This window comes from Lontra canadensis, unplaced genomic scaffold (assembly GCF_010015895.1).
Source record: "Lontra canadensis isolate GAN:19392208 unplaced genomic scaffold, GSC_riverotter_1.0 scaffold8, whole genome shotgun sequence".
Classification (NCBI taxonomy): Eukaryota; Metazoa; Chordata; class Mammalia; order Carnivora; family Mustelidae; genus Lontra; species Lontra canadensis.
In genome coordinates this window covers 13,635,501-13,661,211 of record NW_022631002.1, presented here as the reverse complement: position 1 = coordinate 13,661,211, position 25,711 = coordinate 13,635,501, and the positions used below count along the sequence as shown (strand labels likewise).

The 25,711-nt window shown below is 38.9% G+C and overlaps 1 protein-coding gene and 1 non-coding gene across 3 annotated transcripts in view; both read left to right on the top strand.

Annotated features, from left to right (window-relative positions):
• The window catches only part of AP1G1 (adaptor related protein complex 1 subunit gamma 1), a 78,203-nt gene extending 52,921 nt beyond the window's left edge, over positions 1-25,282 (top strand). For both annotated transcript variants that reach the window (XM_032854020.1, XM_032854019.1), the window contains 12 exons: positions 2,976-3,116; positions 3,872-3,926; positions 7,644-7,766; positions 7,945-8,034; positions 9,347-9,474; positions 10,351-10,455; positions 11,139-11,280; positions 11,472-11,598; positions 16,224-16,331; positions 16,434-16,594; positions 19,379-19,477; positions 21,080-25,282. In XM_032854020.1, the coding sequence (XP_032709911.1) occupies positions 2,976-3,116; positions 3,872-3,926; positions 7,644-7,766; positions 7,945-8,034; positions 9,347-9,474; positions 10,351-10,455; positions 11,139-11,280; positions 11,472-11,598; positions 16,224-16,331; positions 16,434-16,594; positions 19,379-19,477; positions 21,080-21,181 (1,381 nt within the window). In that variant the 3' untranslated portion in view covers positions 21,182-25,282. The remainder of the gene's footprint in view (positions 1-2,975; positions 3,117-3,871; positions 3,927-7,643; positions 7,767-7,944; positions 8,035-9,346; positions 9,475-10,350; positions 10,456-11,138; positions 11,281-11,471; positions 11,599-16,223; positions 16,332-16,433; positions 16,595-19,378; positions 19,478-21,079) is intronic.
• On the top strand, positions 44-128 carry LOC116866018. The gene has a single exon (XR_004382313.1). It is a non-coding gene; the product is annotated as a small nucleolar RNA SNORD71 (small nucleolar RNA).
• Positions 25,283-25,711: the final 429 nt, after the last annotated feature.

Genomic DNA, 25,711 nt, shown 5'->3' with positions numbered 1-25,711 from the left:
ATATAAGCTGGGGAGAGGTCTGCTTAACAGAAATACTGTGCTCTGTGTGCTGGAGGATGAAAATGCGGAGTGATCCATCGGCTAAGTGTTTTATCACAATGCTGAAACTCAGTTGCTGACAGCACACATTTTCCCACAGTACTTATGCTCTGAGATACTAGAAGCAGCTGTGTTTTTTAGAACAGTGCATCTAAGAATGACTGTTAGGCAGCCTTTGAAAAGGCATAATTTTTTTCCCCAGTGGAATAACTCCACTGAATCTATGGGAAGAACTGAGGGATGTTTGGAAAACCTCGTTAGAGTTGGCCTCAGTGAACTTTTGGTTGTGTGTTCAAATCCAGAATAAATTAGATTTGAAGTGATCTCTGAAACCATTCATTTAACAAATATCTATTGATATTGAGTTCCTTTTATTTTCAGAGAGCAGATGCTACGTGCGTGAGCAATGTAAAGACAGACCTAAACTCAGCCACCATAACTCACCTAGTGCTTTGCACTGGATTTTTTTTAAATAAAAAAAAAATTTTCTTTTAAAGATTTTATTTTTTTTAAATATATTTTTTTAATTTATTATTTATTTGCCAGACAGAGATCACAAGTAGGCAGAGAGAGAGGAAGGGAAGCAGGCCTCCTGCTGAGCAGAGAGCCCGATGCGGGGCTCCATCCCAGGAACCTGGGATCATGACCTGAGCCAAAGGCAGAGGCTTTAACCCACAGAGCCACCCAGGCTCCCCTAAAGATTTTATTTTTAAGTGCTCTCTGTACCCAATGTGGGCCTTGAACCTACAACCCTATAAGAGTTGCATGCTCCAGCAACTCAGCCAGCCAGGCACCCCAGGGTTTTTGTGTGTGGTGGGGGGGGGGGTGCTTTGCACAGGGCTTATAAGCACCCTCTCAGTTGATTCTCAAAGCAAGCCAGTGAGATAGACTAGACAATTACTTCTGTCCCCACTTAACAAATTAGTTAAAATACAGTCCCACAGGAATCAAATGATTTCCTCTAAACCTACCCCTGTAAGGGGCAGACCTGGGAATAGAAATTATTATTGTTTTTTAAAGATTTTATTTATTTGACAGAGAGAGAGATCACAAGCAGGCAGAGAGGCAGGCAGAGGGGGAGGGGGAAGCAGGCTCCCTGCCGAGCCAAGAGCCCGATGTGGGGCTCAATCCCAGGACCCTGAGATCATGACCTGAGCTGAGGGCAGAGGCTTTCACCCACTGAGCCACCCAGGAGCCCCTGGGAATAGAAATTAGACCTTCTGACTCCTATTGTGTTGTTTCTCTATTGCTCATGACTGGGATTTGCATTTCAAAAGTAAAAACTGTGTCTTCTTGACAGGCTGTTTAAAGCTAAGAGCTGAGACTCTGCAGCCCGAATGCCTCATTTCAAATTTTGGCTCTGTCTTTATTAAACTTGCTTTGGTCACTTAACCTTTCTCTGCCTCAGTTGTCCCATATGTAAAATGCAAATGCAAGAGCACCCACTCCAGAGGCGCCTGTTTGGCTCAGTCGGGTAAGCAGTTAAGCATCTTAACCTACCTCAGGTTGGATCTCTGGGTCCTTGGATTGAGCCCCACGTTAGGCTTTCTGCTCAGTGGGGAGCCTGCTTTTCCCTCTCTCTCTCCCTCAACCTCTGCCCCTCCCCACCCCTCATTCTCTCTCTCTCTAAAATAAATCTTAAAAAAAAAAATGAGCACCCACTTCAAAGGGTTATGCAGGATTAACTGGATTATTATATGTAAAGTACTTAAGCACTGTACAAGAATTAGCTATTATTGTATCCCTGTAAAGATTGAATGTTGTTCATAGATTAGCTAAGATGAAAGTATTTCTTACTTATTAAATTGGTATTTTGAAAGTAAATTATATACCATGTTTGAAATTACTGACCAAATATGAGAAGATGCATGTAGTAATCTTCTAACTTTTGCATGTCAGACATTTCCATTTTGCCTTGGTTGCCAAATTCGATAGGCAGTTACAGAAACTCTTATTTGCCAGCACAGCACATGCCCTTTTTCCCTTTTCATGGCCCTCATTCTCTCTTCTGCCCCGCCGGCCCCTGCCAGCTTTATTGAGAAAAAAATTAACATAAACGTTGTGTTAGTTTGATGTTTACAGGTGCATTGATTTGATATATATTGTAAAATAGTTACCACCATGGCATTATGACACCTATGTTATACTATATAGTTACCATTTCTTTTTTGTGCTGAGAATAGTTGAGATCTATTCCCTTAGCAACTTTCAAGTATATAATACATTTTTATAATTACTAATTTTTGTTGTCATGCTCTGCATTAGATCCCCAGAATTTACCCATTTTATGGCTGAAGTTTGTACCTTTTGATCGACATCCCCCCCCACCCCGCCCCAGACCCTGGTAACCACCATTCTAGTCTGTTTCTATGCTTTTGACTTTCATAGCTTCCAGGTGTAGGTGACATCATACAGTATTTGTTTTTCTCTGACTTATTTCGCTTATCATAATACTTTCAAAGTGTGTTTTTATTCCAATTTTCTGTATGTCTTTTGATGTAGACTCTTACATGATCTTTGAACAGAAATGGACGTAATAAAAGGCGAACGTGGTGGCTTTATCACGTTTTTAAGGAATAATGCAAAGGGGTATCTTTCGGTAATAGTTTTGTTGCTTCTCTTTTTGAGCCTTTTAAGTATTCTGAATTTCAGCTTCTTAGACTGTTGAACCCAAACTGCATTTTTGGTCATAGGTAGTGAGTGTATCTTTTAGAGCTTTTTGAGGAAAAGTGTTGAATGAAGATTCAAAATGCTAAAACTAACCTTGTTAACTTTAGTTGTCTTGTGTACAAAGATTGCGATCACAAGATCATGGAAGGACATCAATATATCTGCCAGTACTTGATGTTCAGAAACAACACACCTGGGTCTTTGTTTCGTTCCTGCTATAAATATCATAACTTTTTTTTTTTTTTTTAATGTTTTCCCTCTGCAAGGCGTGCAATGGAATTGAGTTTTGCCCTGGTAAATGGGAATAATATCCGAGGCATGATGAAGGAATTACTTTATTTTCTGGATTCCTGTGAGCCAGAATTTAAAGCAGACTGTGCATCTGGAATCTTTCTTGCTGCAGAAAAGTAAGATTTAATTTTTACATTTAGTGGTAAAAGATGCTTGGAACTTTTTGAAAGCATCTTTACAACTTGGGGAAAATGTTGTAAACCTCTTTAAAATGTGTAATGTTTATTTCAGCTTCCCAGTTGGAAATTTGCTTCATTAGAAGGTCATTCTAGCCAGTACTTAAGTATGCTAAGACCAAAAACAGCCCACTTTTTTATAAAATGTCCTCTTATATCTGTTCTTCAACTTCTCATCTACGAAGAAGAGAATAGAGAAGCTTTTGTTTGTTTCTTTGTGGGTTTTGGGTAGAGAATAGAAAGACTATAGCGTCACAGCATCTAAATTGTGATTCTGTGTAAAACTTTTAGGAAGAAGTACCTCAATTTTAGTAGTATGGTTATTTCTCCTCTCTGCACTGTGAATTTAAGGAAATGAGTTTCTAGTCCTGGTATTGCCTGGATCCCTTTTCTTTCTTCTCTGTCCTCCTGCTTTGTCTTCGTGATTTGTTTTCTGAAAAACTGGAGATGGAGTCCCATGTCTCAGCTCAGTAGCTCGTGTTACAGTTATTATGGGAAACATCTGAGTTTGTGTACCATTTCATTACCCTTTGAAATGGGGGTAGCTGCTAGATTTGAAGGTAAGATTTGCCCCAAAATAATCACTTTACCAGTAAACCTAAAAAAGATTATAGGACAGGATTTTTGAAAGTCACTGAGCACAGAATATAGTTCACAGGTTCCAATAATTTCATCTGGTGCCATTATTTCCCCAGGTATGCACCTTCCAAACGGTGGCACATAGACACAATTATGCGTGTTCTGACAACGGTAAGTACTGCTTTTTTAGTCAACATATACCAAGTGCAGGATGTGCTGGTTAATGAGGCAGACAAATCCCTTGTTCTCAGGAGGGTTTACATTCTAGTTCTAGGGGGAGAGATAGGAAATTCATGGAGAAATACATACTATCCTGTTAGGCAAGAAAAAAGTACTACGAGAAACAGTGAAGCAGCATGAAGGACTACAGCAGTGGCAGGAGAGAGTGGAATATGGGGGCAGCGGGCCAGTTTTTTTTTAGGTAGAGTAGTCAGGGCAGGTCACTCAGAGGAGGTGATACTTGAGGAGAGAGCTCAGTGAAAGGAGGAGCCATGCCAAGGTTTGGGGGAACAGCAAATGTTGCAAAGCCCTTGAGTAGCAGCAAGTGTGGCCTGCTTGGAGGCAATAAGAAGGCAAGTAAAGCCAGTAGCATGAGAGGCAGAGAATGGTAGGACTGAAGCAGAGGCTAGGTTATATAGGGCCTTCGAGGTGTTTGGAAGCCATTGGAGGGTTTTGAATGACTACATTTATTCTGGTTTTACAATTACAGATTTATAAGTTATTCTTTCTTTGGCAGTCTTCCAGAGTTTTGGAGCATCTCTGTTTATCATTGAATTAATAGGAATCAGAGATTTAACAGTTAAAATGAAAGTGTTGTGGCATATAAAGAAAACATAATTACCTATGTTTAATTGCTGTGTCAGAAATAGATACCATAAAGGGAAATTTTCACAGGTTCAATTACATTAAAATTCAAAACTTGTAAGGCAAAAGGAAAAAGCCTACAGAGTTAAAAGGCAAATGACAAGTGGAGAAAACCACTGTAACATATGACAGCATGTTAATATCTTTAATCTATAAATAGTTTATAATTAATAAGGAAAATCAAACACTGTAATGGAAAAATTGGCATTTGAACAGACACTTCACAAAAGAAGAAAGAAATGGCTAGTTAACATTGACAAATACCCTTACTAATAAAGAAATTTTACTTGTAAAATTACAAGGGAGATATCATTTTTCACTTGTCATACTTTTTAATCAAATTCTTAGTGGTAGTTAGAAAATAGAGAAATAGGCAGTACCCTCCACTTCGTATTGGGTATAAAATGGTGCCATTTTTCCAGAGTACACTTCCAGAAATCAAGATTTGGCCCCTTAACTGACTGAGGCACCCAGGTACCCCTACTTTATACCTTTGAATTCAGTCATTGTCTTTTTAGTAATTTATCTTAGAAAAATAAAAGGACAAGTGTACAGAAACATATATACAAAGATATTCATCTCAATCTTGTTTATAATGGGAGAAAACTGGAAATAAATACAAGTCTCCAAATGGGCATTGGTTAAGCAAGTTATGAAACGTGTCTGTAGGAAGGAATGAGATCGTTAAAATTACCGTGTGTGTATTTGTTGCTGTGGGATTCTGTTTTGACATGCTGGTTTGCTAGTTTACTTGAATTAACTTCATAAAAAGTTAACGCACTAATGAAGAAATTATATTTTAACAAAAGCTGTGAATCAGGACACTTTTTTTTAGTTTTTATAAGGCTTAAGAGAAGAGAAAAGTAAAGCTCTTGAAGAAAAATGTCAGTGCTTCATTCTTTTAATTTTTCCAGTTGACTTCTATAGTCTTACTACAGTCCTATGATTTTTCCTCTTTAACCTGTTGATGTGCTGGATTACATTAATTGATTTTTGAATGTTGAACTAACCTTCCATACCTAGAATAAATCCAACCTGGTGTGGTATGTAGTTCTTTTTATACATTGCTATGTTTGATTTGCTAATAGATTTTTTTAGGATTTTTGCATCTCTACTAGTGAGAGATACTGGTCTGTAATTTTCTTTGACCTCTGTGTTACTTAGTTGTGTAGTCTCCGAATATTTTGGGATTTCTTAGCTATCTTTGTGTTACTGATTCCTAGTTAAATCTTATATGACTTTTATTCCTTTATTTATTTATTTTTTAAAAATTTTTATTTATTTATTTGAGAGAGAGAGAACACAAGTTGCGGGAGACGGGCAGAGGGAGAAGCACACTCCCCAGTGAGCAGGAAACTTAACATGGGGCTCGATCCCAGGACCTCAGAATCATGACCTGAGCGGAAGGCAGACTCTTAGCCAACTGAGCCACCCAGATGCCCCTGTCTTTTATTTTTTTAAATTTGAGATCTTTCTGGGGCCGCTGCCTGGCTGAGTCGGTAGAGGACGTGACTCTTGATCTCACTGTCATGAGTCTGTGCCCCAAGTTGGACATGGAACCTACTTTAAATAAATAAATTAATTAATTAATTAATTAATTAATTAATTAGAGATTTTTAATGGCCCAGAATATGGTTTGTCTTGGTGAATGTTCCATTTGAGCTTGAGAATAATGTGTTTTCTGCTGTTGGATGAAGTGGTGTATAAATGTCAATTAGATCATGTTAATACTTTCTCTTATTTAAAACACTACTTTTTTCCATTAGGAAAGAAGAATGTAAAACAGTTACTTATTTTTTCACTTCTGTCCATTCCTTTTTGACCATTTCCCCAAACTTCTCTCTCCTCTGGCTTTGTGTTTTTTTAGCAGGTGTGGGTATCCCAATCACATGGGGTTTTTTTCTGTTTCTGTTTCTCTCTTTCTCCTTTCCCTATTTCTCTTTCTCTTTATTTCTCTTTCTTCTTTTCCTTTTGGTCTCATTCTTCTAGGTCAGATCTGGTCCTCTGTCCTTGATCAAGGTGGGCTGATAGGAGGCACAGGTTCCACTGTTTATAGTCCTGCACAGCTTGGTTATCATAATCCTCTGACAAGGCCAAGGTTTAGTTTCCTCAGAAGTTAAATAGCTTTACTTTGTTGCATGGTTGCGAACAGTACCTCAGATTCTACTAGTCAAGAGGACATTAGAGAGACCAGGTTTGTTTTTGTTTTTAGTGTGCATGATTGAATACAAAATATTTCTCCTTTCTGGGATGAATGGTTCTTTAATTTTTATAAACTCTAGTTTTCAAAGGACAATGTGATATTTTAAATAAATTGCAGTTTTAAAAAGATCACTATTAATTCTTATTTAAAATGCTGCCTTTTAAAAAATAAAATAAAATAAAACAACATGCTGCCTTTTGGGGTGCCTGGGTGGCTCAGTCAGTTAAGCATCTACCTTAGGTTCAAGATCATGATCCCCAGGGTCCTGCTCAGCAGGGAGTCTGTTTCTCCTTCTGCCTCATCCCCCACTCATTCACATGCAGGCGTACTCTCTCTCTCAAATAAATAAATAAAATCTTAAAAAGAAATTTTTAAAAATGCCACCTTCTGGACTGCTGATATACACTCCCCTCTCCATCCCCCAGAGTAATGTGGCTTCTCTAGCTGGCCCATATGATTTTAACTGTGTTGGGGAGTTGTGAGAGGGACAGGTTGTTGTAGTTAAGTTCCCAGTGAATGTACTTCATACGTTTTTGAACTCTTAAACCTAATCTGTTTTGATAAAGGTCCTTTATATTTTACTTTTACTTTGACAAAAGAGATTTTTAAATTTTTTATAAAATTAATAAAATGAGAATATTCATTTAAATAAGAAGTAAGTCATTTGAATAAGTAAAATTGAAGTTTGAGCTGTGTATAAACCTGAGAATTGGAACCAGCTTTATCTCTGAGGATGCTTTGTAGTCGTCTCTTTTGAATAAAAGCAATAGCTTTTATTATCATTATGGTGTGTTTCTAAGGGTAACTGCGTTTCCTTTTAGGCAGGAAGCTATGTTCGTGATGATGCAGTCCCCAACTTGATCCAGTTAATAACCAATAGTGTGGAGATGCATGCCTATACTGTCCAGCGCTTATACAAAGCAATTCTTGGTGATTATTCTCAAGTAGGTACTTTCTGCTTTGGCGGGGAAATTGCCCATTATGTTCCTAGTGTGTTCTTACTATTAACACTCCAGATACATATTTCTTGGTTTTGACCTTTATGATTAGATGACGTGTGATTTACATTAATCCTTGCAAGTGATTAAAAGCCTTTGACAAAAGGTGACTTTCTTTTGACAGCAACCTTTGGTACAAGTGGCTGCGTGGTGTATAGGTGAATATGGAGATCTTCTTGTATCAGGCCAGTGTGAAGAGGAAGAACCTATTCAGGTACTCCTTGTTACTCTTTCAGGTGGGGGGAAATAGTAGTTTTGGTTACAGGAGGATAGTGTTTAATGAGGAGTTGAGGTTCATTCCTAAAAAACCTGTTAAAGAAGGTAATGCCAGAATTATATTGGGAAACTTGCCAGTTTTTGAGATGGAACTTACTAGCCTTATGTGAGATTTTCAAACCACCTGCAGACTGACTCCCTGCTCCATTCGCCTAAAATACATTGTTTCTCCTACCCTGTGGCTTGATAAGAAGAAATGAGACATATCTATGTCTGCGTTTGCTTATTAAAAGACTGGCTTTAGGGGCACCTGGGTGGCTCAGTGGGTTAAAGCCTCTGCCTTCGGCTCAGGTCATGATCTCAGGGTCCTGGGTAGAGCCCCAGGTCAAGTCCTCTGCTCAGCGGGGAGCCTGCTTCTCCCTCTCTCTCTCTGCCTGCCTCTCCGCCTACTTGTGATCTCTCTCTGTCAAATAAATAAATAAAATCTTAAAAAAAATATATCATATGCTTTCACTTATTTGTGGAGCACAAGAAATAACATGGAGGACATGGGGAGATGGAGAGGAGAAGGGAGTTGAGGGAAATTGGAGGAGGAGATGAACCATGAGAGACTATGGACTCTGAAAAACAATCTGAAGGTTTTGAAGGGGCGGGGGGTGGGAAGTTGGGTGAGCCTGGTGGTGGGTATTATGGAGGGAACGTATTGCATGGAGCACTGGGTGTGGTGCAAAAACAATGAATTCTGGTACACTGAAAGGAAATTAAAAAAAATAAAAAATTGGGGCGCCTGGGTGGCTCAGTGGGTTAAACCCTCTGCCTTTGGCTCAGGTCATGATCCCAGGGTCCTGGGATTGAGCCCCACATCCGGCTCTCTCTCAGCGGGGAGTCTGCTTCCTTTCCTCTCTCTCTGCCTGCTTGTGATCTCTGCCTGTCAAATAAGTAAATAAAATTAAAAAAAAATTAACAATTAAAAAATTAAAAATTAAAAAAAAAGACTGGCTTTAGGAGAAGTTGTGACAACAGCACTTGAACTCTATTTATCCTTTTATTTTCTTCCTTTACTTCTGCCCCTTGAAACTAATATAATGTGTCTTGCAGCCCCCATTGGGTATTTTCCACTCTTTTGTTTTTTTAAACCTCCCTCCTACCTGCCTCTGATTGATAAATCAGCATGGACACTTAATAGCACAGATTGTGTTAGAAGTTTTGGTAATGATGGTAGGGTTGTCTTTCTGGTGGCATCCTGTGACTTGAAATCAAATTTAGATATCTACTATTAGAAGTCATCCTATTTTTTTTTCCTTCCCCAGGTAACAGAAGATGAAGTGTTGGATATTTTAGAAAGTGTCTTAATCTCTAATATGTCCACCTCTGTGACCCGAGGTTATGCCCTCACTGCCATTATGAAGCTTTCTACTCGATTCACCTGTACTGTAAAGTGAGTATGGAGAAAAAGTAGAATGGACATGTTATTTATAATTTTTAAAAACTCTTTTGTTACGGAAAATTTCAAGCAAAGGCAAAAATAGGATAGTAAAATGAATTTTATATACCTGTTTTTCCATGATAGTAATCATTAATTTGTAGTTCATCCTTATTTTATCTATACTTTGCTCCCTGTTACCCTCACACCCCGCCATTTATTTTTTTGAAGGTAAAAAGTTATGTTTTTAAAATCTGATTTCTAATGCCTTTTCTCTTATTCAAAGTTAGAGAAGTCACTTCCCTATATAAGGGTTCTGGTTTATTATAGTATTTTGAGATGTCTGAAGAGGAAGAAAATCACAAAGGTTTTGGTGGTCAAATGTTTACATTCTGCTCTTCACTATTTTGAATAAAAGTCAGTTGGATTAGTTTCCCAGCCAGATATATTTAAGGCAAACTTAGTTCTCTTAGATTTTCTGTAAGGCCATGTGAAAAAGGGTATTTTTTACTAACTCTTTAAATTGTGAACGAGAGGAATTCATTGTTAGGTAATAACGTTTTGGTGATAAAAGCTTATTTTAAAGGTGTTGAGAGAATGAACATTACATGCTTCTTTTGTAACAGATTAATAATTGGTACTTTTTTCTAGCAAATTTTAGGGATGGGACATTTAACAGACAAAATCTAACATTACAGTTAGAACAAGTACAGTGGTACACGATGGTGTTGAAGTGTATGTTGGATGAAAGAAGACAAAGGAAAGGGGTTTTGTTTTTGAAGACATGTGAATTAAGGAAAGAGGAGTGAAAACTCTGGTTTGTTTGTTCTCTCTGCTTGTTTATGAACTTTCTTTTGGGTATTTGAATTTGTTTGTCATTTTATCCCAAAGCCGAATTAAGAAAGTGGTTTCAATCTATGGAAGCAGCATTGATGTGGAACTCCAGCAGAGGGCAGTAGAATATAATGCACTTTTTAAGAAATATGACCATATGAGGTAAGTGAAAGAAGCTGAGCAGTGCATGTGGCTGTTAGCATCCTGAACACATTGTCATGATAATCCACAAAGGAGACTTATTCCTTGTGCTTGATTACCTGGACCTCACAACTCTGTTTAGTCCTAATTGCTTGACTGCTCTTATTTGTCTGTCCTCTATTCTGCCTGCTCTGTAAAGACTCGAGTCAGCCGTATCCTCCTATTCACCTTCTCCCCTTTCTTTTGGCGTGAAATGTTTGCTTCATGTTCCATTTTATTGGGTTAAGAGGTGGGAGTTTTGGTTGGTTTGTTTTCTTTTTTTCAACGGAATCTCATTCCAGTATATAACTCTGTGACACACGATCTTTTTTTCCACTTCTGTTATGCAGTGTCTTCTTGATTGGAACTTGTTAATTCCTACTTATTTACCTTTCTTTCATTCCAATTTCTCTACCACCAAGAAATCCCAGTCTCTCGGGATTTAGGTATACAGTTTGTCTATTCAAGGTTTCTTGCCTGCCCTTAATCCAGCCAGGAATTTAGGTCATGTATTCTTGTAATCCACCTTCTATTTTAGTGTGTGTGTTACAGGGTGGGGAGGGGAGATGGCTGTCCATATTTGACTCCAATATAGTAACAGTGATTGTCTTGGGTAGGGAATCTAGGTTAACTGCCTAGAATTTAACCACTTCAGGTTCTTCCAGGTCTGCCCTCCTTGAGAGAATGCCTGTCATGGAAAAAGTGGCCACAAATGGCCCTACGGAGATTGTGCAGACAAATGGAGAGACAGAACCAGCTCCACTAGAGACCAAACCACCACCCTCTGGGCCACAGCCCACCAGCCAGGTAGCTTTTCACTTGCTTATCTGGGAATCCTCATGATCTTAACAGTTCCTTATAACCTCTCAGCTGATTCCCTTTAGTGTTCCTGGATTGATTGATGGCTCTCTTCCTTATTTTTAAGTGTTGAAAGAGCTTTGCCTTCTTTGCAGATTAGACAAATGACTAATGAATTGATGTATTATTTCCTTGTATAGGCCAATGATTTATTGGATTTGTTGGGAGGAAATGATATAACACCTGTTATTCCAACTGCACCTACAAGCAAACCAGCTTCTGCTGGTGGAGAACTTCTTGATTTGCTGGGAGACATCAACCTTACAGGTGAGACCAGACTGGAGTTACTTAATGCCTTGGCTGGGGATAAAGGCCTTAGGGAAAAACTACACTGAACATAGACTTTCTGGCATGTGAAGCAGTTATAGAGGGGAGAAGCTAAGTGAGAAGTAGGAATGGAATCTTAACATCTGGGATGTAAACTGCCATGCTAGTATTCTAGAGCCAATTCACAGGGAATAAAGAGTCCAATTTTTAATTTTGGGAGGATAAATTGCTCTCCTAGTATTTAAGATAGAAAGGACTTTCTCTTTCAGGCTACAAAAGAAATATATTCCAAGTCACTTCTGCTTTTACTTAGTGTCCTAAGACATCACTTTTTCTATGTTTCTTTCTACTCATGATCAGCTTTCAGTAGCCAAGGCCATTTGTGGAGAGTGGAGAGACCTGTTTTCCTCTCACCTTCTTAATAAAACAATGGAGGGAGAAAATTGTCCATGATGATAATATTCAAACATAACTTTTCATTTGGGAACATTTTTTTCTTTTCTTTTCTTTTAAGATCTTATTTATTTATTTGACACAGAGAGAGAGATAGTGAAAGAGGGTACACAAGCGGGGAAGTGGGAGAGGGAGAAGCAGGCTTCCCGCCAAGCAGGGAGCCCTACGCGGGGCTCTATCCCAGGATCTTGGGATCATGACCTGAGCCAAAGGCAGATGCTTAATGACTAAGCCACCCAGGTGCCCCTGGCACATTTTTTTTTCTTATGTTTGTTTGTATGTAGTAGACATTAGTGATTGTTGATGTATTCAGTAACATTATGAACCCTGAGTCCAAACGTATCACTGTAGCATATAATTTCTATCTCAAGTGATTTCTTTAAAAGTATAATGGTGAGTTACTGCATATATGACCTCAAATAGAAAGTAGCCATAGGATGAGGATTTTGGCTGCTCATCTAGACAAGCTACCAGAGGCTAAATGATTTTTCCTAACACAGCTTCTTCCCAGAGCTTACAATTTATATTTATGTCTTAACAAAATTTCAAAATGTTACTGATGTGTACTTTTGAGTCATTCCCAGATAGTTTCACATCCTCAGATGCCATAGCTCTACTGGATATATCAAAAAGCAAAAACAGCCCCTTGGTTAAAACATAGTGTAGGGGCGCCTGGGTGGCTCAGTGGGTTAAGCCTCTGCCTTTGGCTCAGGTCATGATCTTGGGGTCCTGAGATCGAGCCCCAAGTTGGGCTCTCTGCTCAGCAGGGAGCCTGCTTCTCCCTCTCTCTCTGCCTGCCTCTCTGCCTACTCGTGATCTCTCTGTCAAATAAATAAATAAAATCTTTAAAAAAAAAAACACCAACCAAACAAACATAGTGTGTAGATGATTCAATTACTTATTAATGTATTAGCATTTCTGTGTTAGTTCATACTCTTCACAATTATAATTTTAGATGGTTGTCCAATATTGCATTAAAAGGTTTGCATCAGGGGCGCCTGGGTGGCTCAGTGGGTTAAAGCCTCTGCCTTTGGCTCAGGTCATGATCTCAGGGTCCTGGGATCGAGCCCCGCATTGGGCTCTCTGCTCAGCAGGGAGCCTGCTTCCTCCTCTCTCTCTGCCTGCCTCTCTGCCTACTTGTGTTCTCTCTCTCTGTCAAATAAATAAATAAAATCTTAAAAAAAAAAAAAAAGTTTGCATCATTATTTAGTTTGGTTTTTTTTTTAAGATTTTATTTATTTATTTGACAGAGATCACAAGTAGGCAGAGAGGCAGGCAGAGAGAGGGGGAAGTAGGCTCCCCACCAAGCAGAGAACCTGATGTGGGGCTCGATCCCAGGACCCTGGGATCATGACCCGAGCTGAAGGCAGAGGCTTTAACCCACTGAGCCACCCAGGCGCCCCACTATTGGATGTTTCGTTTCAGATATTTCTTGTAATGAATGTCTCAACAAATATCATCATTACATTGATTTTCTCTTATTTTGGATTACATTCTTAGATCAGGTTACTCAGTATTTCTGGTTCTGTTTAAAGTAAAGATGGGAGGTGCCTGGCAGGCTGAATCGGTAGAGCATGTACCTCTTCATCTTGGTATTGTGGGTCCGAGCCCAGCTTGGATGTAGAGATTACTTAAAAATAAAATCTTTTAAAATAAAAAAGGATGGGGGTACCTGGGTGGCTCAGTCACTTAAGCATTAGCCTTCAGCTAGGGTCATGACCCCAGGGTCCTGGGATCAAGCCCAGTATGGGCCTCTGCTCATCAGGGAGTCAGCTTCTCCCTTACCCTCTTCCTGCCACTCCCCCTGCTTCTGCTCTCTCTCTCTGTCAAATAAATAAATAAAATCTTTAAAAAAATAATTTAAGAAGGATGATAACTACTTTACCTTATGAGCTCTTTGTGAGGAATGGTGGCTTATTCAGTACATACAGGACACATAGTAGGCACTTAGTAAATGTTGTATCTTTTCCTCAGTAGCATGTGGCTACCAGTTTCACTGTACAGTCATAAGCATTGTGTATTTTCATTTTTTAAAAAACCCTACCAGGTAAAGATTGGCCCTATTATTTTGTTAAGTTTTAATTTTTTCCATCACAGGGATAGTTATATCTATCTTATATCTATCTGTATATCTTATATCTATCTGTATACCTTATTGGTAATGTGCTTGACTATACTTGCTGTGGTGTTAACATTTGTTTTAGCTTCTTAAGGTTTGCTTAACAAATATATTTTTGCACATGGATTTCTTTTTTGAATATTCCTTTTGTATCTTAAACTCATTTATCAGGAGGGTTTTAATGTTTTGTTTTTGTTTTTACTTTCTTTCCTAGTGTTACATGAAAAAGCAAACTGATAAAACGTTAAAAGAGCCTGGATTTTCCTTACTTAAATATATTTTCCCATTTTCTTTATTGGGTTGGACATTTTTGAGGAATATATTCTTTAAGCCATCATTAATTACAGTCCTGTATTGTAATGCATAATCATTTAAGTAAGTGGAAATTAGGAAATAAATTTAGTGTGTCTTTTTAGGAGAACTGGAGCAGTGAGTTTTTGTTGTTTCCCCAAACTACTTAATGTTCCCTTTACAGGAGAAAAGAGCTAGTGTCTGAGGGACTTAGGGACCCATAATGCTTGCCTGTATATTTTGAGTAGCCTCTGATTTTTCCATGGGCATGCATTTCTGAAATTGTTTTGAAAATGGAAATTATGGGAAAACTACTAGATTGGAGTTATAAAAGTTAGGAGAATTACATGAATATTTCTCTGTATACCTTATTGGAAATGTGCTTGACCATACTTGCTATGGTGTTAACATTTGTTTTAGCTTCTTAAGGTTTGCTTAACAATATATATTTTTACCTTCCTTGCTAATTTCAAATGTCACTTTTTTTCTCATGTACTTGGGTATTTTTTTTTTTAAGATTTTAACTCTCCTTCACTTTGTTAATCCTTTTTGAAATGGTATATTTTCAGATAATTTCATAAGTAGTTTGAAATCTGTTTACATCTAAAACTCCTTATTTCACTGTTTTCTTATGCCTTTTCTTGGAATCCTGATTTCTCTCAGTTCATGGTCATTTTCTATCACTTGCATGATCCTGAGCTTGTTCTTATTTGGAAGGATCAAATGAAGATGGTAATTTGGTGACTTCTTTCTTCTAGTTCATACCACCTCTCCCAGGGTGTCTGTGCATGTGTGTTAAAATTTTTTGATGTGGTATTTAACATCTATATAGTTTAATAAATGTCTTGATCTACTTAGCTTATAAAATAAAATCTTATTAAATTATTATTAAAATATCATTTTGCCTGCCAGGTGTTGGCAGTGTTTGGAGATATTTTTGATTGTCACAGCTGAGAGGATGCTGCTGTCATTTAATGGGTAGAAGCCAGGGGTGCTGGTAAATATCTTTCAGTGCACAGGATAGCCCCCTACAGCAAATAATTAGCCTAAAATTTCATTAGTTTTGAGGTTCAGGAACTTTAGTTTAGAGGTATAATCATGTTCAACTCTGTTGTTGCCAGATTGTTCTCCAGGTTGTTTGTACTAGAGTGCCATCTCTACAGCAGAGAGTAGAAGTAGATTCTCTTTTTACTCAGTTTCCCTCTTCTGTGAATTTCTTGTTTATATCTCTTAACATTTTTTAAGTTGGGTCATCTTTTTTCTTACTGATTTGTAGAAAATATTTATAATTCTGGATACTCATTCATTTGCCATTTTGTAGCAAACATTTTCTCCTGCCTGTAGTCTCTCTTCCTATTTTATTATAGTATTTTTTAAAGTATTTGAATGTTTAGTTCTTTCCCTTTATGATTTGTTCTTTTTTTTTTTTTAAAGAAATATATTACTTATTTATTCAGAGAGTGCGAGGAGGGGGAGGGACAGAGGGAGAGGGGAAGAGAAAATCTTAAGCAGGCTCTGCACTCAGCATGGAGCCTGAGGCAGGGCTTGATCTCATAACCCTGACTGGAGGTGAAACCAAGAGTGGAACATTGCACTGACTGAGCCACCCAGGCACCCCTGGTTTATGCTTTTCGCAGCTTGTTTAAGGAATCCTTCTCTTAATGTGAGATGTAACAATCTTCTCCTGGGTTTTTTGGGTGTTTTTTTGGTGAGCTTTGTCATGCTGGTTAAGATTGACTTACCACTGGAATGTTTCATTTAGGTGCTCCAGCTGCTGCTCCTGCCCCTGCCTCAGTCCCACAGATATCCCAGCCCCACTTCTTGTTGGATGGGCTTTCATCACAGCCTCTCTTCAATGACATCACTACAGGTACTGGTTATTATCACCCTCAGTGAGAGGTAGTTATTGAAGAAGAGTATTCTGTGAGCATTAAGCTGACTGCAGTTAGATTGATCTTCCTGTGCTTTCCAGGAATCCCCTCCATCACAGCGTACAGTAAGAATGGCTTGAAGATAGAATTCACCTTTGAACGGTCAAATACCAACCCTAGCGTCACAGTGATAACGATACAGGCCTCCAACAGCACAGAGCTGGACATGACAGACTTTGTTTTCCAGGCTGCAGTACCAAAGGTACTACAGTGTCTTCTTTGCCTTTTCCATGCATTTAATAAGGGATATACTTTAATGTTTAGACGTTAAACTAAATTTACAGATTTAACCCAAATTAACAATAGTATGTTATGGTTCATTGAAGCATGTCATTTTGAAAGCTTTTTACTTGGTCAGAAATATGCTTACAGTATAAAGAAAGGACATTCTTGTAATAGCTAGTGAGACTTACAGCAGAATCCTGCAAGGTGGTCTGGTAATGCTCAGGCCATAGAGGATGACTGGGATTTAGTAATTCAGTGGTTAAAACCCTAAAAAACACAAATTCTAACATGGAATTAAAATTCATTAAGATGTAGGACTTTATCTCTTTGGTATTTTCTTCTAGTTACTGGATCAGAATTTAAAGTTTTCATCTCTTGTTATTTATTTAAGTGAAAGAAACATTTCCTTCTTCGTTAACATGTAGTTTAGTATTGATACAATGACTGGTTATATTTGTGAATTGAAGCTTTGTTTATACCAAATCTTAGTTTAAGGAATATTTATGTCCTTTGAATAATGAAAACTTTTGTATAAAGAAATATTGTAAATGAAAAGTGGACAAAATTTTTCTATCAAAGACAAGATAGTAAGTATTTTAGGCTCTATGGTTTCTGTTGCATCTACTCATTTCTGCTGTTATAGTGGAGGGAGAATGCCATAGTTAATATATAAATGAAAGAGTGTGTTTCTGTTCCAATAAAACATTTACAAAAGCAGATGTTGGGTCATTCTTGGCTGATGGGCCATGATTTGCCAGCCCTTGTTTTAGGCTAAACTAATCTAATCTTTGCAGTGACATGGGAATATGGCATTCAAATGACACATTTCTGGAAATTGAAAACTTTTCTTTTGTTTGCGGTTACTGCTGACTTTACAGCCTCCTTTACTTGCATTTTTTAGCAGCCATAGTCATGTAGATGTTTTTATAAGCAGTAGAGTTGGGGTAGTTTCAGTACTAGTTGTATGATGTTAAACAAGTTTCCTAAACTCTGTGCCTCAGTCTCTTCATTTACAAAGGAAGGATGGTGGCAGTGATTATCTACTTCCTGGGGTTTGTTTGAGGGAAAGATGAGTTTTATGGGCTATGTACTGTTTTAAGCACTTTTCATATGTTCATTGCTCAGTAAATGTTAACTGCTGTAACTTTGGGTTTTATACTTGTTATTCTAGGCTGTGCTCTAGCAACATAGCATCTCTGCCACTAAAGCATGGCCTTATTTTTGGTGCTGTTGTACTATTTAATACCTATTTGCATGTCATGATGTATCTTGAACTTCAAAATAATCATATTTCATAGATTCTACCATTGCTTTTTATTATCTCTGAAATTGAGATGCATTTTAAAATTGATTATCATAGTTTAGTTGATGGCCTTTAATTTCTTCTCAGTGGTATATAAAATAATGGTGTGAAAAATAATGGTATCTTCTATTTGATGAAATAAATGTAAATAATAATATTTCAGCTTACATAATCTATCTTCACAATAGAATTATAATAGGACCCAACATAGTAAGTCTTTGAGTTGATACTAAATCTCTTTACTCTTACAATTTGGTCCTAAGAGAAGGCTGGATAGACTTTCCTCCTCTTGTCTTCTGCCAACCCTGCTCTCTACCTGTCTCTTTCTGTCTCTCTCCACCTTTCCCTTTTTTTTCCTCTCACTCTCCCCTCCCCCCTTCTCTCCCTCTGTCGTCTACCCTCTGCCTCTCTTTCCCTCTCTCTTTTCTCTCCTCACTCTCCATTATTTTAGAAGGCCACACTTTCAGGAAAGATTTTTTAAATCTTAGTATGGGGTGCCTGGGTGGTTCAGTCAGTTAAGTGTCTGACTCTTGATCTCAGCTCAGGTCTTGATCTCAGGTCATGAGTTCAAGCCCCACAATGAGCTCCACGATGGGCATGGAGCCTACTTAAATTAAAAATAAAGTAAAATCCTAGTATGTAGAATAGCTACATACATACTATATTGTGCTAACAATTATGGGTTCCCTGTCTTGCTGATAACACTTTTATCTCTCTCCTATGTAAACAAATAAAACCCACCAACACTACAAATTATGATAGTTGGGTTTTCCAGGTCTTTTGCTGTATAGGCTAGCTCTGCACGAAATTGTTCTTTTAAGACCTTTGACCCCAGTGGGGGAAATCTTGATGTATTCCACATAGATATTAACAGCTTGGCTCTTTACAGCTTTTCCTTAACTCTGTCAGGTAGCCCTTGACACATTCCGGATTATGTAGACTTGAGAAAACAAATGTTTAAGTCTCCATTTCCCAACCATGGAAATCAACAACAGCATAAAGGCCTGTAGTTGGTGATTGGTATGCTGGTTTGTTATTTCTGGAAAGTGTTTTTTCTTTTTCATTTCTTTATAGCTTTTTTTTTTTTTTTAAGCCACATGCACCCGTTTTTCACCTGCGTAGTTGATCAGTTACTATTAAGCGAGGTTGCCAAAACAAGAATTGGTCACCTTTTGAAAAGTGGTAGGCTAAAGTTCCTTTTGCCTGAAAGAGGAGAGTGGCTCATTGCTAGTTTTCATGATCAAAGACCTAACTGTGGGGTTTTTAAAATAACATGAAGGTTATAGTCAGCCCACATACTGTGAATTGCTGATATCTGGAAAACAAACAGAATGTAGTAGTAGGTGAATCTGTTACTTGAATAATTATCCAGGTGTCTGGCTTTTTTATTTGTTAACATCTCTGACATGGTATTGAATGTGTTATTTTTTTCTGAAGAGTGCCCTTTGTTCCCCACAGACATTCCAGCTGCAGCTTCTGTCTCCCAGCAGCAGCATTGTCCCAGCATTTAATACAGGGACCATCACACAAGTCATTAAAGTTCTGAACCCACAGAAGGTGAGTAGCACGTTTGAAGACAGTATCTGAGTGAGGGGTAAGCGTATTTCCTGGAATAAAATTCTGCTTCGTTTCTCTAGGATTTTTTCTGACTCATAGTTGTGGAAGAAATCTGTGAAAATGTCTAGTCTAACCTCTTCATTCTTTTGTAGATAATAAATGTAGCTTAGACACTTGAAATGGTTTAGTGGCAGCATCCCTCTTTTTTGAGAGGGAGAGGGGACAGAAGGGGCAGAGAGAATCTTAAGGAAGATCCACGCCCAGCACAGAGCTCGACGAGGGGCTCGATCTCACGACCCTGAGAGCATGACCTGAGCTGAAGTGAAGAGTCAGACACTGAACCGACTGAGCCACCCGGGCGTCCCTAAGATACAGTTTTAAGGACTTACTTAGAGGCTTCAAAGTCTAGTTTTTTGCAAGAGAAGAGGGAAAGCTTAGACATTTTAATCCTTATTTTTTTTTTTAACTTTAAGATTGATTTATTTATTGTAGAGAGAGAGCAAACGTATGAGTGGGGGGTGGGGAGAGAATTTCAAGCAGACTCCATGTGAACACAGAGCCTGACTCTGGGCTCCATATCACGATCCGGAGATCACGACCTAAACAGGATCCACGAGTCAGACTGCACCACCCATGTGCCCCTTAATTTTTACACAAGTTGCAGTCTGCTGTAAGAGTATTTGTAGAACCCCGTCTATCCATATTTACTACTGTGATTATTAAGAATGCCAGTATAAGTGGAGGTATTTTTAATGAAGCAGCCAAGTGAAAAGTAGCTTTAGAAACTGACATTAAGCAGTATTTTCATTATATCTTCTCAAAGAAGTAAATTGGCTCCACTTTTAATAGTAACCAATTGGCTAGTTTCTGTACAGTTTCTGTAAATGGCCCAGAGGATTTCTTCACCTTGAAAGATTTCTAGCAGTGTCTCATAATCCCAGTATGATGATTTCTTCTAACATTTTGCCTTTCCTCTGCTACTCACTGGATTCTGAGTATCTACCTATAGCCCAGATTCCTTTGATGATCTGACAAAGAGTAAAAATTTTCTTAGTGCATTAATATTTGAAATCTGCCACATAAAATTAAAAGGGTGTATAATTGAGTTCTCTTAAAATGACTTCTGTTCCCATAGTTAACTTTTTTTCCTTTTATGTCTTGGGAAGAAAACAAGTTTATGTTCACATTTACTATTGTTTTTATACACAAAGCAACAGTATCTCTGGATGTAGAGCATTAGATGAATATGTTTACCTCATTTTTCCAGGAAGTCGGATGCAAGGGTTGAATCTTTTTGAGAAGCACTCAGCCAGTGTTACTTTGAAAACGCTACCAAGTGGTTCTGTCCTGTTAATGCAGTTCTAAGATGGAAGCTGATGATGTGTTCTGGAAGGGCACTTTCTCTGCTCCACTGCACGATGTTGGCTGGAGGACTAGGCAGGAATGCTGGTGGTAGTGGTTATTTGCCTGTGTGTCATTTTTAAGAGACAGCTTTCCTCTTAAAAAATTTCTTTTCTCTGGATTAAAAGACTATCTATGGACCACACAGATTCTAGAGATTTCCTTTTAGTGTATAATTTGCAATTCTCTGTTCTTCTACAGCAACAGCTGCGAATGCGGATCAAGCTCACATACAACCACAAGGGCTCAGCAATGCAAGATCTAGCAGAGGTGAACAACTTTCCCCCTCAGTCCTGGCAATGAGGGCCCGGCACCATTCTCATTCTTGTCCCACTCAATCAAAGGAACTCTGGGAAGGAGGTTGTGATTGCTGGCAAGTCCCCCCCAACTGTACCATGGGCATGAGGAGCTGAAGAGAACTGTTGAGGAGGATTTTCCTGAAGTTACTGCTGACCTTGAAGCATTGTCAAACACGAATCTCCTCTCCTCCAGTGTTGAGGCCGGCTGCTTCTGGAGGCTGTTTTGCACTCTTCCTCCTCCTCTTCTCCTTTGTCCGCACTTCTCCACCCCTCCCACATTTACAGCCAGAATCAACATTCCCTGGGCCCCTGAGGAAATAAGCAGCTGGTCTGGAGGAGAGGACTGGAATCCATGGCAAGAAAACACTCACTCTGTCTCTGCAGCAAAGAGTTCCCCTTCTTTCTACTGTGTTTCTCTGTGGACTGGGCGAGGTGGGGGTTTCATTCCTCACTAGCTGGGTTACCATCTTCAGGCGCTTTTTACATCAGGCACTCAGAATGAAAATGTTAACAGTGGACATTAGGGAGCCCTGCCTTTTTCTACTGGTTCCCCCAATGTTTGAAAGAGGCATTAGGCTCCTGGTAGCCTTTTCTGTGCATTGCTGTATACACACAGACACACATGTGTATGTATGTTTGTTACCAAGACCTGGGCAGACCTGGAGAGGTTATTTGTAAACACTGGACGGATGCAGTTAAAAAGAGCTTTTGTTGAGATTTGGCATGAAGGATATGGTGCTCTATTTGTAACAGAAACTCCCAAGGCTCTTCCAGCTCCCCTGTCTCTCCATTCTTTAGCTGTAGTTATGAATACTCTCCCTGATTTTCAAAATTGATTCCCCTGAAAGTGCAAAGTGGACAACTTCTAAAAGATATATTAATAGTTATTAATGCCCCTATCCCCGCCACAAATTTTGAAGTTTCTCCTAAGCCCATAACTTGCCTGTTGAACTATGGTAAATGGGTGGAAAGAGGAGTTCGCTTTTTAAGATCAGACTCCTTAACAAAAGCACCTTTGCCCATAGGAAGAGTGAGTATCAGACTCATCCTAGAGCATATTGGAGTCATCTTCTCCGTTACTCCAAACCTTCCTTTTTATTTCCTGAGCCTGGCTTGGACCTTGGCATTCCGTTTGAATTCCTTCTTCTAACTGGAACATTTGTGTTGTATCTGTAACACTGGCACTGAAATAAAGACCACGCGGTTAAAGAAATCTTTCCTATATTGTACTTTATGGTGTTGGAATGAAGCCTTGTAGCTTCCTTGCCCCCTGTGTGAGAGGAAGTCTTATGAACACCACAGGGTAGGCATATCCTTTCCTGGGTCTGAGAAGTTGGTCTCGTGAATATCAGCATCAAAGACCTGAGGTCTGGAGCTTTTTACACTAGGGAGAGTGCCGAGTGCTTTTTAGAAAGGACCCTTGTGTTCTCAGACCTTTAACACTGAGTTGCTGGAATGAGGTAAGGTGACTCCTGTGGCACATGGTGAATGTACTGTGTACATTCGGGTGCACGGGTGCCATGTCTGACGTACTCAAGAAGAGAGGAAGAGTCAGGCCCTCCTTGCTCTTAGAATGTTCGCAATCATTACTGTATTGAGTACAGTATAAGGACTACTTTGGCTTCGGTCTTAAAATCTGGGTACAAATCTCTTCCTCCCCCCCGCCCCTCGTTTCACCAAGCCTTTACTTAAAATCTTCAGTGTCTTGTCAGATCTAGCTCTGTATCAGATGCTAGATTATTCCTAACATTTGACAAACCGGGGTTGAACTAAAAGGCTCCAAAGGGGAAACTTTCTGGTCTTGTTTGTAAACAAGAGCAAGATTTGCTAAAACTTACTCTGCTAGATAAATGGTTGAGTCAAGAACAGGATATTATTTGGTGCACAGTTTTCAGTAAAGGCAAGTGTGGATTAGAGAGTGTTTCAGACAACTTGCTCTGCCTGTGCAATGAAGAGTAGCCTTTCAAGGTTTCTTTGCTGACTGATTTCATTGGATGGATACTTAATGCTGTGAAACATGATAGGATTAACATAATATTGGTGGATTTCTCGAATAGAATTTATCTAACATTCCTCTTTGGGTTAGAGGCTTTATTTTTCTCTCACGTTAATAGTTGACCAGCTCAAGTTTCTTCAGTTGGACTGAATTGAATCTCAGAAACCTGCCAAAGTCCATGCTATGAGACCGTGCTAGCTAGTGGAGCTGGAAAGGGTCTGCCTGTTGTAGGAACAAAGCGTCTCTGTGGGTGACTGTAGTTTTGAGGTGGAGTGATGTGGTTCTCCATTGCTTTGTCTAGACGGGATAAAAATCATGGCCTTAACGCAGAGGGTGCTGCCTAGAATATTTGAAGTGATTTTGGAGAGTTGAAGCTGAGCACCACACTGAAGAACTCGCGGCCAGAAAGCTGCCTAGGATCCTGATGGTTGTGACGACTCTTTCAAATGATGGGATCTTTGAAGGCTTCAGCGTGCCTTAGTTTCTAGGATCAGAATTAGTTCTCCTCATACTTGGCCTTGCTGCTAACAGGAGAAATCTCTTACTTTCTATAAATACTTACACATTTCAGCAATTTCTTTCCCTGGGATGACCATGCAAGGGGGAGCAAATTTGGATGGCTATTCAACGTCAGAGCCATTGTGAGGAAAGAGTGATTCCCATGGCTGTCTTAATAACCCCAGGGTGATGAGCAGTGAGCCTACACATACTCGGACAATTTCACGTGCACTTTGACCTCATTTCCCCTCCTCTTTCAGAGTAGTGTATCCTCTCACTCCCACCCCTCCACCCAAGCAATCCTAAGGGAGAACTCATCTAAGTAATCTCAAAAAAACTGTAAGAAGGGTGCTCTACCCGAGAAGCTTCTCCCATAATGCTCTGGTACCGTTACCTTGAGGTGATTGGGACAGTCATAGAATGTTTTATGCTGTGTGTAGTGATCATCTGTTCATTTTAAGGTCTTTCTCATTTAAAGAAACATTCCCCAGTGTAACTTTCGGGCGGGGATTCTTTCTCTCAACTAGGTTAAAGATGTGGTTCATACCCTTTATTTGTCCCATTCATATAAGAAAGTAGACATTTAAAAACTGTTCAGCACTAACGGTTTGAATATTTCCATCTACTGTATAACATGCTTTTCATTTTTATGTTCTTCTAGAAGAGGTTGGAAGTTAGGGGAATACTGTTTTGAGGTTCAACTTTATTATTTTCCTCATTGGAAAATACTTGGGCCATGAGAACTAGGGGGAAGAAAGTTTGAATGTGTCTTATTTTTTTTCTAGTGAATGTATTTTATCCACATTGTCCTAAACCAAGTGAGAGCTAGAGAGCAAAAAGTGGATATTCACGAATTAGTGGTTGGTGGAGAGGTGGTCCACGACTGTATACTCACTCATGTGTTTGGGAGTGGGGAGGGTCACTGAACAGCGCAAAGTCCTGAAGTTTAAAACACATTGACCAGCTTTGGCTCAGGAGGGTGGGGCTGCTTGTGGAAGTGGAAGTGGAAGTGAATCACTCTTTTTCAAGCAATAGTAGTGAGTGGGGCTCCATCTGCGGGGATCCAGGACCCAGGACACTTAAACAGAAGAACGTGCTGAAGTAGCTTGCACAGTTGCTTCGTGAACTTCTGTGAGGCTGATTCTGGCTTCAGGATGGAGCGTCCAAGTTCTTTTTTGTTTTTGTTTTTGGAACCTGCTGTTGCGCTTTGTGTGTTTTGTTTTTGTTTTCAGTTTGGGGGGGCTCGCTCATGGGAAAGAGCTTCTGGACTCTTTCCTTTGTGAACTCCCACTGTGTCCCTGTAAAGTCCCTTTTCTCTCATAATTGTTGTAAGTTACATTTTCATTAAGCCCCATCACATCTTCTTTACTGTAAAAATATTAAAAGGCTGTTTCTAAGTGGGACGGCTAATTCTAATTATTGCAGACATATTTTTGAGATGTAAAAAGAAATTTAAAATTAAATGATAAGTCTTAGAGGCGAGTGAGGAATAAAATGGATGTAAACATTTACATGGGATGCATTAGAATTCTGCTGTGTGTATTGTCTTTTGGTTGAAACAAATTATGAACAGTGACTAATAATAAAAAGTCAATACTCAATGATTTAAAATTTGCTTCCTTGCTTCTTACAAGTAGATTAGAGAAGCCTTGAATGAATTCTTATCCCAGAGCTTTGGGCTAAACTTACTGACCTGTTAATGTTCCTTAAACACAGAAATCCACCTAGAAGAATTTGAACATTGTAAAAAAAAAAAAAAACTTGTAGTCCGTACCAGTCAAAAAGTGCAATTGGAAGTTTTTATTAATGATTATTAGCTCATGCTGCTCCACATGGGTGAATTAACAAGCAAAGCAAAGAAATCGTATCAAAGTGAAATGTGTATTTAGAGTTGGTCATGGGGTTTTAGTTATAAGCTATTTGTAAATTGTTTAAGTGTATCTGTGACTGGGAAGAGCAAGGTTTAACCAGCCAAAATGAATTCTATTTCAGGATCTATTTTAAATGAATTCTTCTGGAGAAGTGAGAGTGGTTGGATGT